This window comes from Letharia columbiana (assembly GCF_014066305.1).
Source record: "Letharia columbiana isolate WasteWater2 chromosome Unknown Sc0000093_s0, whole genome shotgun sequence".
NCBI lineage: Eukaryota > Fungi > Ascomycota > Lecanoromycetes > Lecanorales > Parmeliaceae > Letharia > Letharia columbiana.
This window is the reverse complement of record NW_023501138.1, coordinates 1-13,425: the sequence shown is the minus strand read 5'-3', so window position 1 is coordinate 13,425 and position 13,425 is coordinate 1. Positions and strand designations below refer to the sequence as shown.

The 13,425-nt window shown below is 49.8% G+C and overlaps 6 protein-coding genes across 6 annotated transcripts; 2 read left to right on the top strand and 4 right to left on the bottom strand.

The window, feature by feature from the left end:
- Positions 1–1,247: 1,247 nt before the first annotated feature.
- On the bottom strand, positions 1,248–2,408 carry HO173_012756 (uncharacterized protein; the record flags this gene model as incomplete). Its single annotated transcript, XM_037314590.1, has 5 exons — positions 1,248–1,267; positions 1,343–1,641; positions 1,696–2,237; positions 2,297–2,315; positions 2,368–2,408. 5 exons carry the CDS (start codon positions 2,406–2,408, stop codon positions 1,248–1,250), a joined length of 921 nt encoding a protein of 306 aa, XP_037158501.1.
- A 443-nt stretch (positions 2,409–2,851) lies between these two features.
- Positions 2,852–4,935, bottom strand: HO173_012755 (uncharacterized protein; the record flags this gene model as incomplete). Its single annotated transcript, XM_037314589.1, has 6 exons — positions 2,852–2,896; positions 2,960–4,356; positions 4,421–4,539; positions 4,592–4,641; positions 4,727–4,871; positions 4,928–4,935. The coding sequence occupies 6 exons, from the start codon at positions 4,933–4,935 to the stop codon at positions 2,852–2,854; spliced, it is 1,764 nt and encodes a 587-aa protein (XP_037158500.1).
- A 596-nt stretch (positions 4,936–5,531) lies between these two features.
- On the top strand, positions 5,532–7,251 carry HO173_012754 (uncharacterized protein; the record flags this gene model as incomplete). Its single annotated transcript, XM_037314588.1, has 5 exons — positions 5,532–6,251; positions 6,306–6,793; positions 6,847–6,886; positions 6,939–7,063; positions 7,116–7,251. The coding sequence occupies 5 exons, from the start codon at positions 5,532–5,534 to the stop codon at positions 7,249–7,251; spliced, it is 1,509 nt and encodes a 502-aa protein (XP_037158499.1).
- A 357-nt stretch (positions 7,252–7,608) lies between these two features.
- Positions 7,609–8,157, bottom strand: HO173_012753 (uncharacterized protein; the record flags this gene model as incomplete). The annotated part of the gene is made up of 1 exon (XM_037314587.1): positions 7,609–8,157. The coding sequence occupies one exon, from the start codon at positions 8,155–8,157 to the stop codon at positions 7,609–7,611; it is 549 nt and encodes a 182-aa protein (XP_037158498.1).
- Positions 8,158–8,546: 389 nt separating this feature from the next.
- HO173_012752 (uncharacterized protein) lies at positions 8,547–9,608 on the top strand (the record flags this gene model as incomplete). Its single annotated transcript, XM_037314586.1, has 3 exons — positions 8,547–8,589; positions 8,645–8,865; positions 8,916–9,608. 3 exons carry the CDS (start codon positions 8,547–8,549, stop codon positions 9,606–9,608), a joined length of 957 nt encoding a protein of 318 aa, XP_037158497.1.
- Positions 9,609–12,437: 2,829 nt separating this feature from the next.
- On the bottom strand, positions 12,438–12,938 carry HO173_012751 (uncharacterized protein; the record flags this gene model as incomplete). The annotated part of the gene is made up of 1 exon (XM_037314585.1): positions 12,438–12,938. The coding sequence occupies one exon, from the start codon at positions 12,936–12,938 to the stop codon at positions 12,438–12,440; it is 501 nt and encodes a 166-aa protein (XP_037158496.1).
- Between the last annotated feature and the right edge of the window lie 487 nt (positions 12,939–13,425).

Genomic DNA, 13,425 nt, shown 5'->3' with positions numbered 1-13,425 from the left:
TGAATCGCCTTCGGAAGTTGCTGAACATTTGGTTTCATGGCATGCTAAAACAAAAGCTGGTGTCATACATGCAAAATATTCATCTTCCAGCGCCCTGCTCAATGATGAAGTAAAGTTTCGCATGCTGTATCCCCCGAGGCTGTAAATTCTGTGTCATTAGGTTGCAAGCATTCTTGCGCCAGCAATGCATGTCCCAACTCTCTCCATGAGAACTCATTCTGTACCCACGCCCAATCGACGGCCTTGGCTTCAGGTTCCTTGTTTCGCAGAAACCGCCGAAAAGCTGTCCGCCGCACGATGCATCTCCTTGATCACGTCGGCAATATCTGACCCGCCTGGCTTTCCTGAAGCTGGAGTTTTGACACGATTTGTGTTCTCGTACGATATGAGAGAGAGATAGATCGAGCGCTTGCTCTCATCCTCCATATACCATAATGGGCCAATTCGAAGATTTCTACGAGGCCGAACAGCAAATTGAATGTTTGAGATTTCTGGGCCTCTGCTTGAAGTCCGGCGGATACGTTCTCTCCTATCAGCACTCATGTGCATCATCATCTTTTTACAACGCATAGTACTGATCTCAGCCTAAAGCAATTGATCACGGATGGGTAAAGAGCTCCAGCCAGCCCAGAAATGCTGGTGGTGCCTTTGCAGAATTTTCCTGTACAAGATGTAAGCGCTGACGATTCTGATTCCTTTGATTGACCCATATTCGTGCCAAAGGATCTCGACAAGGAGGTTCAGCTTATGTTCTTTCAAATCTAATGATCTGCCGGGCTTGTGATTGAGTTGCTTCACATCGAGATCCATCGACCGTCTTCAAAACACTTTGTGCCCGAGAGCTTCAATTGACCAAAAGGTTCAATCGAGAGTAGGATCCTCGAGAGAAAGCGCTACTAACACATTCAAAGCAGCAGTAATGGTAGACTGGTTTTGGCATAAGGCTCGCACGTATCTTCGATGGCGTTAAATGCTCAACCATGCTCTGCGAAAAGAATATATGTAAGGCATGTATGGGACGGACTAATGGTGACTGTTATTCTGAAACACCGCCCATAGAGCAATTGGTGCCGTTTTCTGTTGCTTCGTGCGAGGTTTGGGGATGAGTAGAGAGTTAGAAAGGGGTATCATTAACTGGCTGGGCTCTATGCCGCTTTTCCAAGCCACCAAAATTCGTCTAAAGAAAAGACGACCGTCCCAGCGCCTGGCTTAATTTACTGAACATTACCTCCGGCCGGCCTATTAGCTCAGCGTTGACGCAATATTTCTATCCTCAAGTGTCAGCGGGTAGTCCGCAAAGACCATAACATTTTCCCACGTTCTGCGAAGCGCAGTTACATACCGGTTAGAAATTCCTCAAAACTCAACGTGATATACCCGTCTCTATCATCATCGTAACGCTTGAACACGTCCGTCATCCTCTTCAGTATTATGCAACTCTGCACAAACAAATCGAAGCTCATGCGATCTTCACCGCTTCTGGCATACGTTGTGTACAGTAGATTGACAAAGGCGGAAGAAAGCCTGTAGCCAAAGGCAACCAGCGCTTTCGAGTACTCATCGAAAGATATGTAGCCGCTATCGTCCTCATCAAAGCGATCGAAAAGGGCGCGCCACGCAGCGAGGAAACCCCAGAGGCCGCTGCCGACATATCAGCTCTGCCCAATAGGATAACCATAAAGAGGCCAAATGTACCAGAACTCCTCAAAACTTATACTGCCATCCTTATCCGCATCAAACATTCGTATCATCATCTTAACCGTATGCGGATCAAAACTCGTAAAATCCCCATTGACCAGAGCCTTCCCCAGCTCCCTCTCCGTCAACTGACCTACCCCCGCGGTATCGACTGCCTTGAAAAGCGGAAAAAGCGACGCGTCGGCGCTGCTACCGCCAGGGGCGGGGGTTCCAGGCGGTCGAGACGGAGGTGGTGGACGTCCATGGTGAGATTGTGGAGGAGGACCGAAGCCGTAATTTTGGGGTGGGGGGGTTGATGCGGCGTTTTGGTTGAATTGGGTGTTGTTGTAGGAATTGTTCGGGGAGAGGCGGGGCGGAGGTTGTGTTTGCAGTTGCTGGGCTGGTTTGGGAAGTGGTGGAGGAGGTTTGCTTTGGTATTGTGGTTGCGATTGAGGAAGGTTGTAGGGTTGGGGATTGGAATTTGAGTAGGGGCGTGGTGGTGGTGGATGCAAAGGGTTTGATTGCTTGCGTTGTTGTTGGGAGGAAAGGATTTGGGCTGCCTGTGTCAATGGGGCTTGGGTCAGCCTCGGCACGAGGAGCTGGGGTGAGCGGTATATACCTGTTCTGGCTCTGCGTGTCTGATGTAAGTTTTAGTACTGGACATGACCAGGTAGAGACTCTACAACTCACGCAGGAAGCGCATCTGGATTGTAGCCGCTGTTGTAGGCCATTGTAAGAAACCTTGTTCTTTTAGCCAGCCTCAATTAGGGTCTATATCATTTTCATTGAAGTAAAAGTATTTATTCAGAAAGTTCTTAAGAAAGAGAAATCGCGGCCTTCCATTATTGCGCCTTTGTGGCGCAGTTTTCTACGTTCTGCAACGAAAATATTTCGTCTTCCATCGACATATCCTCACACATGACATAGCTGATTTTGAGTCATCATCTTTACATATTCATGCTGAAAGATTACAATGCATTGTGAGCTGAGAAGAATTACTGGTCTTGGCAGGATTACATTTGCACTTTTGGGTATTTATGAACAATTCATCGAGCGCCCAACTTTTCCATTCCGCAGCATCATGCCGATATCATTTCCATACCCAAATCGCTAAACGTGACAATCAAAGGCATCCCAGATAGCCGCAAAGGATGCACCAGAAATGATGAGGACCCTATTGTGGAACAGACAAAGGCCCGTTTGGTCGACTGTCCATGAACTATTCGAAGTCCATTAGCTTATCGTAGAGACCAATAAAGCGGTAAAGGAGCTAATTTCTTACCGATGAAGCTGCAGAAAGGAAAGCATTCAAACTAGCCTGAAACACATCGTCGTGGATGCCCACACCCCACACCCGTTCCTTACTGCCAGCTGCCGTGCACTCAATATATGTGGCCGCCTGGACGTTCTTATTTTTACCGATGGCATGCTCGTTATAATTTACAACATCCAGATCGATTCCGAGCATGTGCATGGCGTCCGCTAGAGAAGAAAGCGCCCCGTTTCCAAGGCCTGTGATCCTGTGCTCCTTTCGGTCCCAGTCCACCACACCTTCGAATCTTCTCATCGAGTTTTGCGTGTTCTGACTGCGGCCTTCTTCTGGGACGAACGGTACGGAGCGTTCAGGTGCAATGCTGTAGTCGACAAGAGTGAAGCGAGGGGCGCCCTTGAGATGGTAAGTATCTTGGAATAGCGTTTGAATTTCCTTAGCCAGCAATTCTCGCCCAACGGCGTCGGCTCTTTGTTGAACGACTTTCGAAAAGGCAATTTGGAGACCACGGGGAAGGTCGAGTTCCATGAGTCTCTGGATGATCCATGCAACACCGCCTTTCCCACTTTGCGAATTGACACGAATGACAGCTTCGTATGTACGGCCAATGTCCTGAGGGTCGAGGGGGAGGTACGGTATCAGCCATGGATCTCCGTCCTTAAGCCCTTCTCGCGCTTGGAACCCTTTCTTAATCGCGTCTTGGTGTGAGCCACTAAAAGCGCACTGGACGAGCGATCCTCCATACGGAGCACGTGGGTTAACCGGTATGTTGTTGCTCTCTTCCACAACATCAATGACTGAGTCAATGTCAGAAAAATCAACTTTTGGGTGGATTCCCTGAGAATAAAGGTTCAAAGCCAGAGTTACAAGATCGACATTTCCAGTTCTTTCGCCGTTACCAAAAAGAGTTCCTTCTACTCGATTTGCGCCAGCCATCTGTCCAAGTTCAGAAGCTGCAACAGCACAGCCACGGTCATTATGCGCATGCAGGGATACGCAAATCTTATTTCTTTCTGTTATGTGTCGGCAAAAATATTCAATCTGGTCTGCGTAGACATTTGGAGTAGACATTTCGACAGTCGCTGGAAGATTGAAGATGATGGGATTAGATTCGGAAGGTTCCCACGCGGCTCGAACAGCTTCGCAAATCTGCACAACAAAATCGAGGTTCGAATCAGAAAAAGTTTCAGGGGAAAATTCATATTGCCAGTGAGTTTTGGAAGATGGATTGTCTTTCGTTATCGAACGTGCGTATTTGGTACACGCAACAGCCAAAGCGATGCCATCCTGCTCGGAATGATTCAGGACTATCTGCTGAAAACATGGCGAGGTAGCAAGATAAAGATGGAGGATGGCGGTTTTTGTACCCTCGACAGATTCGACGGTCCGTTTTATGAGATCTTCCCGGCCTGGTCTCCGAATTAGTTGAACATGTCCGATTTTTTTAACCTTCGCACGATGAGAGCAACCCACAAGGACTGAGAACTTGTAGAGCTACATCATCCGGTACGACGTCCGGGGTATCCACCAGGCGACGTGTGAACTCATAGTCTGTTTCTGATGCTGATGGGAACGAAACTTCTATTTCCTTGCTAACCCCGTCACATGAGCGCGGAAAGAAGACCACCAGTATTTCCCACGTACTAGCCAAGTTCCACTAGCATCTTGAAGTATCGCCATTTCTGATCCGAACCCTACACCATCATATTTCAGCATTTTCCCCCTCAGACCAATATGCCATGTCCACTCGGGTGTGGTGCCCTTGCTGCGCACACGTACCATAGGGTCAACCAAAGACTGATTGCCATCTCTGAGGTCTGTAGCGAGCCAGCGTGGGGGTCTATCGAGGGTTTGGGAGGGCCATTGACGATTTGGTAAGTCGATGGGCCTGAAAAGTCGATACTTGGTCGAGGGATCTTTGAGCCTTGAAAATCACGACCGTCAGCAAAGTAGCAACCCGTATCAACGGTTCAGGCTCACATGGGCATTGTGACACAAATCTGTAGTATGTAGAAAAGTCAATTCGCCAAAGGCTCCGAGGGCGCGCACAAAAAAGCGAGGGATTTCGGTTAAATTATGGGGAAATTAATTACTTATCGATAAAAACCAGATCCGATATCGGATGCTCTCGGACGCTATGTAATCCTACAAGCTACTCATCGGCCATGTCATGCTCCAGCTCCTCCGAGTCGAACTTGAACGATTCAACGCTGTATAAAATGAGAAAAGTCCTAGTAACGCGCGGCAAATGGCCGCCTGATATCTGACCTATCTTCTAAGGCGTAGGTCGCTGCTCCTTCCTAGGCGTCAGACTCAATCACCGTATACCTACTTTAGGGAAGACTTTGTGGTTGGTCACTTGCTCCAAGGAATACCGTGGCCTCTCGATCCGAGCGTGTGACTGACTTACGTGGCCTCTGTACAGTGGTGGTGTTGCCATTGCTCCTTCATTCTTCTATTCAGTCTCCCGATCACTGTTCTGTGATTCTCCGTCTCAGTGGCTGTTCGTATCTTTGAGATATACATAATTTCCTGCATTTATTTACCACAAGAGCGGGTTGTCTTTGCCAAGGAATCCACCAGCATGAGCCTACTACCCCTCATAGAACCCTCCCTCTACAATTGGCGCCCCTCCACTAAGACACCAAACTTATATCTCCGTCGTGCACTCGGCGCCGAAACAAGATGGGCTCGTCAGGCACCTGGACCGCGGCAAATGTTCTTGAGTGGGAGGTTTACCCTTACTGGTCCCTGCTCCACTTTGTCCCTTGAGGCATTTGGCAATGCGGCGGAGCATGCGTGGTTGAGAGTCCGATGCGAGTTTCCGGAAGTGGTGCTGGGACCTAGTAGTGAGCAAGGAGAAGATGGGAGTATTTTGCTAGAGCTGAAGATTCCAGGGTCTGATGGAGAGGCTAGGGAGTGGATGAGGAGGTCGCTCTTCTTCGGGACTTGTGAAGAGGGTAACAGCGCGGAGGAGGAGATGAGGCAAGCTGTGATTACGCACCCGGTTTGTGTGCGCTTGACTGCAAGAGTAGATCAGGAGGGCAAGGTGGCTGGAGCTGAGTTTGCGTTTCGAGTCGATCATATGACTGCAGATGGTGTTGGGGCATATATCTTGGCGGGATGCTACTTTGAGTTTCTAGCACATGCCGTGAGCGGAAGGGAAGCGACCCTCGATTGGGAAGCATTAAAGGGGAAACTCCCAATGCCGTGGGTGGGCATGATGAACAGTGAACAAAGGACTGAGGGAAAGGAATTCGAAGAGGGTGTGAAGAACCTCACCAATCTGGTGATGGAGGCGAGCGTATGTATCATCCATATCAATGGGAGAGTTTTGAGCCTGACGTATGGGGTGTAGAAGAGTGAATGGGGAATGGAAGTTGTTTCCAAGGACGGATACATGCCGAAAGCTATTCATAAGCGATTCTCGGTCGAAGAGAGTGACGCTATATTGCTTGGTGTAAAAAATAAGTTAGGAAAAGCATGCTCTGTCACTCATCTTGGCCACGCGGCCATGGTGATGACGATGCTCAAGTTCAAACCAGTCTCAGAAAGGCCGACGCACGGTGATCATTTGGTATCTCCGCTGTTCATCAATGGACGAAGGTATCTTGATCAAGGTGTTCCAGGATCACACAGTCACATCTCCTTGTGCAGAGCTTTTAGTGCGATTGAGTTCCGGGATGTTGAGAGTTACATTCTCTCGGACAACGCCAGCAGGGAAGAAGTCCAGGGGAAGCTGAGATTAGCGTGCGCAGAGGCTTTCAGATCGTATCAAGCGGTCCGGGACCAGAAGTCGGTACTCACTGAATCACTTTCCGTGGCCGAGCATATGGCGAGGGCGAAGTACGCTCAGATTACATCTGATCGAAGCATACCCTACTGACCAGTGCTCCCAGGACCATGAAAGCCTTCAAAGGCAAATGGACGGCTGATGCTGTAAGTCAACGGGGACTGCGTGTAAGGCCATAAGCTGAGGGTTTGGAGACAGTTCTTCTTGAGTGATGGACTCATCGAAACACACATCTCCAACTCATATTGTGACCAGACGCGAACCCATAAGGTCTTGGAAGTCGATGACGTGCAATTTACGGCCAGCCCAGATGGGCCACCATTGTAAGTTTGCGTGAGTTTCAAGCTCTTTCATCATTGACGGGCTCCATGGCAGGGTCATACGTATGAGCACATTCAGACAAGCCATCAATCTGTCGGCCGAATGGAATGGAGCACAGCATGTGGACGAGGATATTCGGAGGTTCTTGGAAAATGTTGCGGAGCTTATGCTGAGCTTGATAAGAGACTAAAGTGCTTGATGTGGTGGATGCAGCCCCCAGTGTCTCTAAAGTCTTGAGGTATGGCGAGCCTCAAAATTTCAATTTCTAGGGATCTGGCGCGCCTTGGTCGTCGGTTCTCTGCGAGTTTCCAAACGCATCTTCATCTTGAAGCGGTCTTTCCCAGTCCCATCGCCAGTGTCCGCGTCAAAGCGCCCCAAGAAGAGTACTCTCTACTAAATCAAAACAAGATTGCAGGAGCAGTGGTGGCAGCAATGTAGCGTCAATATGAGTAAATGGAAAATCGATAGATATTATTTTTGGATTTTAGAGACCCTATCCTCGTGACTCGCAAAGTCCTCTCAGCATCATCAATCATCCAAGTGGCCGTCACTGCTCCTTCCGCCCTAAATTCCAGCTCCTGACCAGATCATCTGCATCGGCTTGGTTTATTGACGTTCCCTTTTCCCGTCCACGACCGCCTTCCGGTCCGAACCAATGTTCCCTCCACCCAAACACAAACACTCTCCAAGCCAAAGGCGGGATCAACATGCCCGCACATAGCAACGCGGCTCTTTTCGTCAAGCCTCCTCGCCAATCAAGCTTATCCTGATCTCTGGCCCTGAAAGCTTCCCATAGGAAGAGCGGGATAAGACCAAACTCTCCGAGGCCTAATGTCCAGTAGACTTGCTTTCGTTTCCCGACACAATCTTTCGAGTCTGGCAATGCGAGCAGTAGTTGCGGTGTAAGCGCCAGGATGAGGACGCCTGCACAGCGGGCTATGAACGTCGCAGTTCGGTTGAGCTCAGCGGCTGAGAAGGAAGCATTTGTAGTAAGAGCGGGGCGGAGGGTAGACTCGGGGTAAAATATGAGGGAGATTATGGCAGGGACGTTCACGAGGGCTTCGAAGAAGAAGGCTGTTTGGATTATGGAAGGCATGCTAATTGTAGGGTAGGCTGAGGGACTGCGCAACGAATATGTATTAAAAAAACGTGGAAGAACACTTCTTCACCGTAGAAATGGCAGGACAAATGAGATAGTTCGGCTTCATCACTCATGTTGAAGTTATATCATGACTCGTCTAGGAGGCTAGAAAGCATCCTGGCAGGCGAACTTCTGAGTACGAATCCTTGCATCAAATAGCTAAGGTAGACGCCTAATTCCCGGCGTCTGCTCGCTTGAATTATAACGACATTCGTTCTCTTTTCCCCTCACTAAGTATTGTATAGATGAGAGCTAGCAGTTCGCTGTTCAGATTTCAAGTAATTGTGTGTCTCGGCTAGAATATTTGGAGCTTTCTTTAAAGGTCAACCAGCACTGGTGGCACGATGTCCGCTGCCAGAACGGCGGTCAGGCGAGCTCTGCTGTATGGTATGCTCTTGTAATCACAATGAAGTCTATATATAGAGGCTCAACAATTTCTCAGTCCCTGGATCATCGCAGAAGATGCTCGATAAGTCTCGAGGGCTTACCGCCGACTGCGTGGCCTATGACCTCGAAGACTCCGTTACCATCAATAGGAAGGCCGAAGCGAGGTCCAACATCCGGAACTTCCTTGAGCAGCCTCGTGCAGATGGTATCAAAGAGTGCGCTGTTCGAATCAATGCTGTTGGGACTGGTCACGAGGCCGATGACATCGAAGCAGTGGTATGGCAGCTCAGTAGTCTATCAACACTTCAGCAATTGACGGACCTCAGTGTAATGCGCCATATCTTGACACCCTTGTGATCCCGAAAGTGAATTCCAGCTCCGATTTGAAATGGGCTGCTGACTTCATCAACCACAAGCGAACATTCACTGGTCCTGAGGAGTCTTCACCTCGTCAGATCAAAATTCTTGCTCTTATCGAGTCTGCCAAAGCGATTTCCAATTTACGTGAGATTTGCGAGACGGCTGCTCAACTTGATGGTCTCATCTTCGCTGCTGAAGACTTTGCCTTGGATCTTTCGTTGACTCGCACGCCTTCCCTGACTGAATTCCTGTATGCGAGGTCTGCTATCGCTACTGCTTGTCGTGCGCATGATTTGCCCTCTACCATCGATCTTGTGTGCACCTCTTACAAGGGCGAGGAAGGCAGCAGGGTGATGGAAGAGGAGTGCTTCGGAGGCAAGGGCCTAGGCTTCAATGGCAAACAGTGCATTCATCCCGACCAGGTCGCGATCGCGCAGAAGGCCTTTGCTCCGAGTGAAGACGAAGTGACGTGGGCTGCGAGGGTAGTGATCGCGGACGCGAAAGCTGATGAGCAGGGGAGAGGCGCGTGGACGCTGGATGGCAAGATGATCGATGCACCCGTCGTTGGGAAAGCTAAAAGACTTGTCAGCAAAGCTGAAGCTTGTGGCTTCGATGTCAGTGCCGTGAAAGAGAAATGGAAGGGTCAAGAGCCAGAGTGAGGTGGTTTTCCTCCGTCGGTCTTGCTATCAAGAGGCAGCGTGCAACAGCGAGGACATTCAGCTTGTGCGACCCAATCAGTCGTCATGGATATCATCGAAACTGACCTCGGACCATGATCGAGTTGTGGAAGCTCTGGTGGCCCTGAGGATCGGTTGTGTTGTGATTGCGGACTGCGCCGCTATGCACGGATGAAGGTACGAATGCGTCGGCATATCCTGTGTCAAGTATTTTGCTAATTTATTCTAGGAATATATATTATAATAGGGAGAATCTCTTGTCTTCGGACATGCGGTCAAAAGTCGGCGAAAGCTGCATTAGGTCAAAAAGCATGATTAGCAGAACAAATTGGTTGGGGTTAACGGCGGTACATGAAACCTAACGGCTTGGCGTGTATCGTTACTGATCTTAGGAGAAAGTAGCTTTGCATTCCCTTGAGTACGGTGGATTTGGAAAGCGACCCGGCTTCGGCCTGAATACATACAAAGCCTCAATCAAGCTTACATTATTTTTTGCGATTTTTTTGGATCCATACTACAGTGTCAAGACGGGAGGAAAGGCGAAGGGACAAGAAGGTACTGTATTTTTCCGTACCACGCTAACCCCTTTTCCGGCCACACAGTTCGAGGACATCCAGCCAACACTTTTACCCTCACTCCATGTAGGAGCGATGACTGCCGCAGAAGAAGACGGCTTGCCATACAGATCTGTACGCTATTTTTGCCAATTTTTCAGAGCTCTAGGGAACACCTTGAAGGGGATGGGAGCTTCTCTGCTGCGCTGGCTGCGAATCTTGCCTAAGCGAGCCCTCCGCTCAGAGAGTTCGAGGACACCACCCACCACCAAGAGAAAGCTGGTTGGCTGTCGGCAAGTCAGCCTGGCCATCTCTCGGTCTTCTCCCGATTTTTGCAAATTTACGGGGCTGCAGAGATGGATTTGAAAGGGGAAAAGACCTTTTTGCCTGCACTGGCGCCAAGTTCTGCCAAGCCCCCCTTTTCTCCGCCCGAGATCAAAAAGCCGAAGACACTGTAATAGAGGCTCTGTCTTTCCAAGTCAGAAGCTTGCCTTGAGGTCGTACTGTTCTACGCTCTACTTGAGACTTTCTTAGGTGTTCGGGGGATTTTTGTTTGGGCTGCGTCGTCCCCAAATCTTCCAAATGGCATACTTTGCAGGCTCTTCTCCCCCAATATCCATACACGCAGTACAAAATGACCTCTTCTGGGCCATGTTACTGCTATCAAAACCTACGGATCTCACCCTCCAAGCCGGGGCGCCGTTTCCCCAAAATCCAAAAAGGGGCTTGAAATCAGATCCGAACTGTTTATTGGCCATTGGTTGCACATGCCATCTCCAGGATTTTCAAAGAGCATAACGAGTCTCACCCAGCCCCAAACACCATTCCAGGTGAGAAGGGGTGAAGGTGAAATTTGGATCTTTCAGAATGAAGGCCTACTTGGTAGACTTGAGCTTCTACTTTCCTTCTTTTCATGTGCTTTATACTCTTCTTTGGTCTCAAATGCCGTCTTTCTCTCTTCTTCTCTTTCTCTTTTCCGAGATAGCTGCGACCGCAAGCCCAGCGAGCCCCTATCCAATCCGTCTGGGCGCTACCTCCAGTCCTCACCCCGTGACTCCCTCCACATTTTTCTACGCTACTACCTCTCATACCGCTGGGTGTGTCGGGCAACTCCCCGGCGTAATCGCTGACAGGTGTGACTGAGCACTGCGTTCCGTGAAAGCCTCCCTACGGATTACAGAGCGCGGAGCCTACAAATACATCCACGACTAATCCTGCAGCATCTCGTCCCCATTCGGATCCTGTTCGCAAGGAGTCCTGTCGGTAGTGCCAGACCACTACAAGAGCAGCGGAGGCCCACTTTCCTCGGGATCCTAGCTCGCTGGAAGCAGGAGCGGCTTTGACTTCGCTCTGCCATCTGCTAGACAAATGCCTTGAAAGGGACTGCCTGGAGCGCGTGCTCGCGGGCTGGGATGATGGCTCGTTGGGGAAATCCTTACCATCGAGGGACTCGAAGCTGGATAGATGAGGTGGAGATGGTGCAAGGAGCAACGGAGGCAGCGGCTTTGACGGGGAGGCTGCAGTGCATGGTTAAGTGGAGAGGTGGGGATGAAGACGGAGACGCAGGCGAAGAAGATAGATGGATGGAGGAGATTTTGAGCCACTGGAATCCTTGTACGGACACGAGACTGTTCTGCGCCGGTTCTGAATCTTCGGGTGTCCCGCCTGGAGCAGCGATGATCTGTCGAGGAATGGGTGCCCAGACGCGTGCTTATGGCCATCAAAGGGTTTTGGGAGAAGCTGGAGCTCGAGAGGGTGTATATGTACTTGGAGCTTGGGTTTGTGGATGAGGATGGGCGAGATGCGTTAGTGCAATCAAGGTACCTTGTTTCTATTGTATGTGTATGTAACGGCTACGATTATACTGTCTTGTTGGGGCTTGTAGCCATCGATTCCGTAACTTTTCGAAGGGCCTCTCCCTAAGACTTGGTAGCTATGGGTACGTCTGTTTAGAGCTCTGCTGGACCGTGACCCTGCAGTCCCCCTATAGGCGGGGTGGCAAACGTCCCGTCTCCTCAGCATTCTGTCGGGTACGTGTGCCCAGAAGTTGTCCAAAGCCCTGAATCACTCTTTTTGAATCTGTGGCGCAGGATAACCATCTTCAATTCTCACCGGCGGCAGTTCTTCAGCGTTCTGCAGGGGAGTAAGTACTCCGACCTTGCTGCTCTTGTTGTCTTTGGATCAGCTGTGAGCCCTTAAAAAGTTTTTGTACGCCCCGAATCATCTATCTTGATGCTATTGTGGAGGTTCACCCGGTTCAATCATCCCCAACAGCCACCCAAGCTGATAAGGGATCCGCCCAAAGTTCTTGACTTCCAATCTTCCCCTCCTCATCAAATTCACTCAGCACATAGACAAAGTCTTCTTCCCAGTCCTTCCCCGTCTTGACACTTGCAAATTTCGCACGTAACTTTATCGTCACGGTCCCTCCCTCAGCATCCACCATGAATTCTTCCTTTGGCGGTACGGTATTCTCATATGGATGGAAGGACAATGTAGAGGTCAGACGGTCGTAGTAGTCATCGCAGGTTCTGCGGGATGTGGCAGTTGAGGAGCCTTGAGAGCGACGTCCGTGGAATTTGATGCCCAGGAATGGGAGACGTAGGTTTGCCCACTTCGGGCCATGCTCGAGAATCTTAGGGTTGGATGTGAAGTATTTGTCAAGTGTTTCGGATGGAGGAGAGCCGGTTGTGAAGGCTTTGCAGAAGGAGTAGGCTGTTGATCGCATGAGCTCTCCTTTCGCTTTATAGTCGGGCATGTTCGGAAGGAAAGATTGCTTCTATGGGATCTGTCTCGAAGCTGCAAGCTACTCGATTAAAAGGCCGTCCTCTTTTCTTATTACGAGATCATCTATCAAAGCTTTCCCATGCTATCAATCGGGTATCACGGTTCCCACTGAGTAAGGAATCCTTGTCAGAGCTCGACTAGTCTCTGTCGTCGTCAGCTTCGGTCTTCGGTCTCTAGACTCTACCTTAGGTGGACTTCGGATCCGGATAGAAAACTCCGCTCGATGGGTACGAATACGTGAAAATACTGGGTAATTAGGGGTAGCTTACTTGAGTGAGCGGGACTAGCATTTATGGATAGCATCCCTTTGGAGTGTCGCAAAATCGCAAAGGCCAATAAATAATGACAAGTGGCTCCCGGAGAAAGGTCAGTGTGGTTGTGGTAGTGAACAGTTGAAAAGGATCGACGTTCGAGGCGTGGACGATAGAAGAAAAGCTAAGCATCTGCTGCACTTCTGA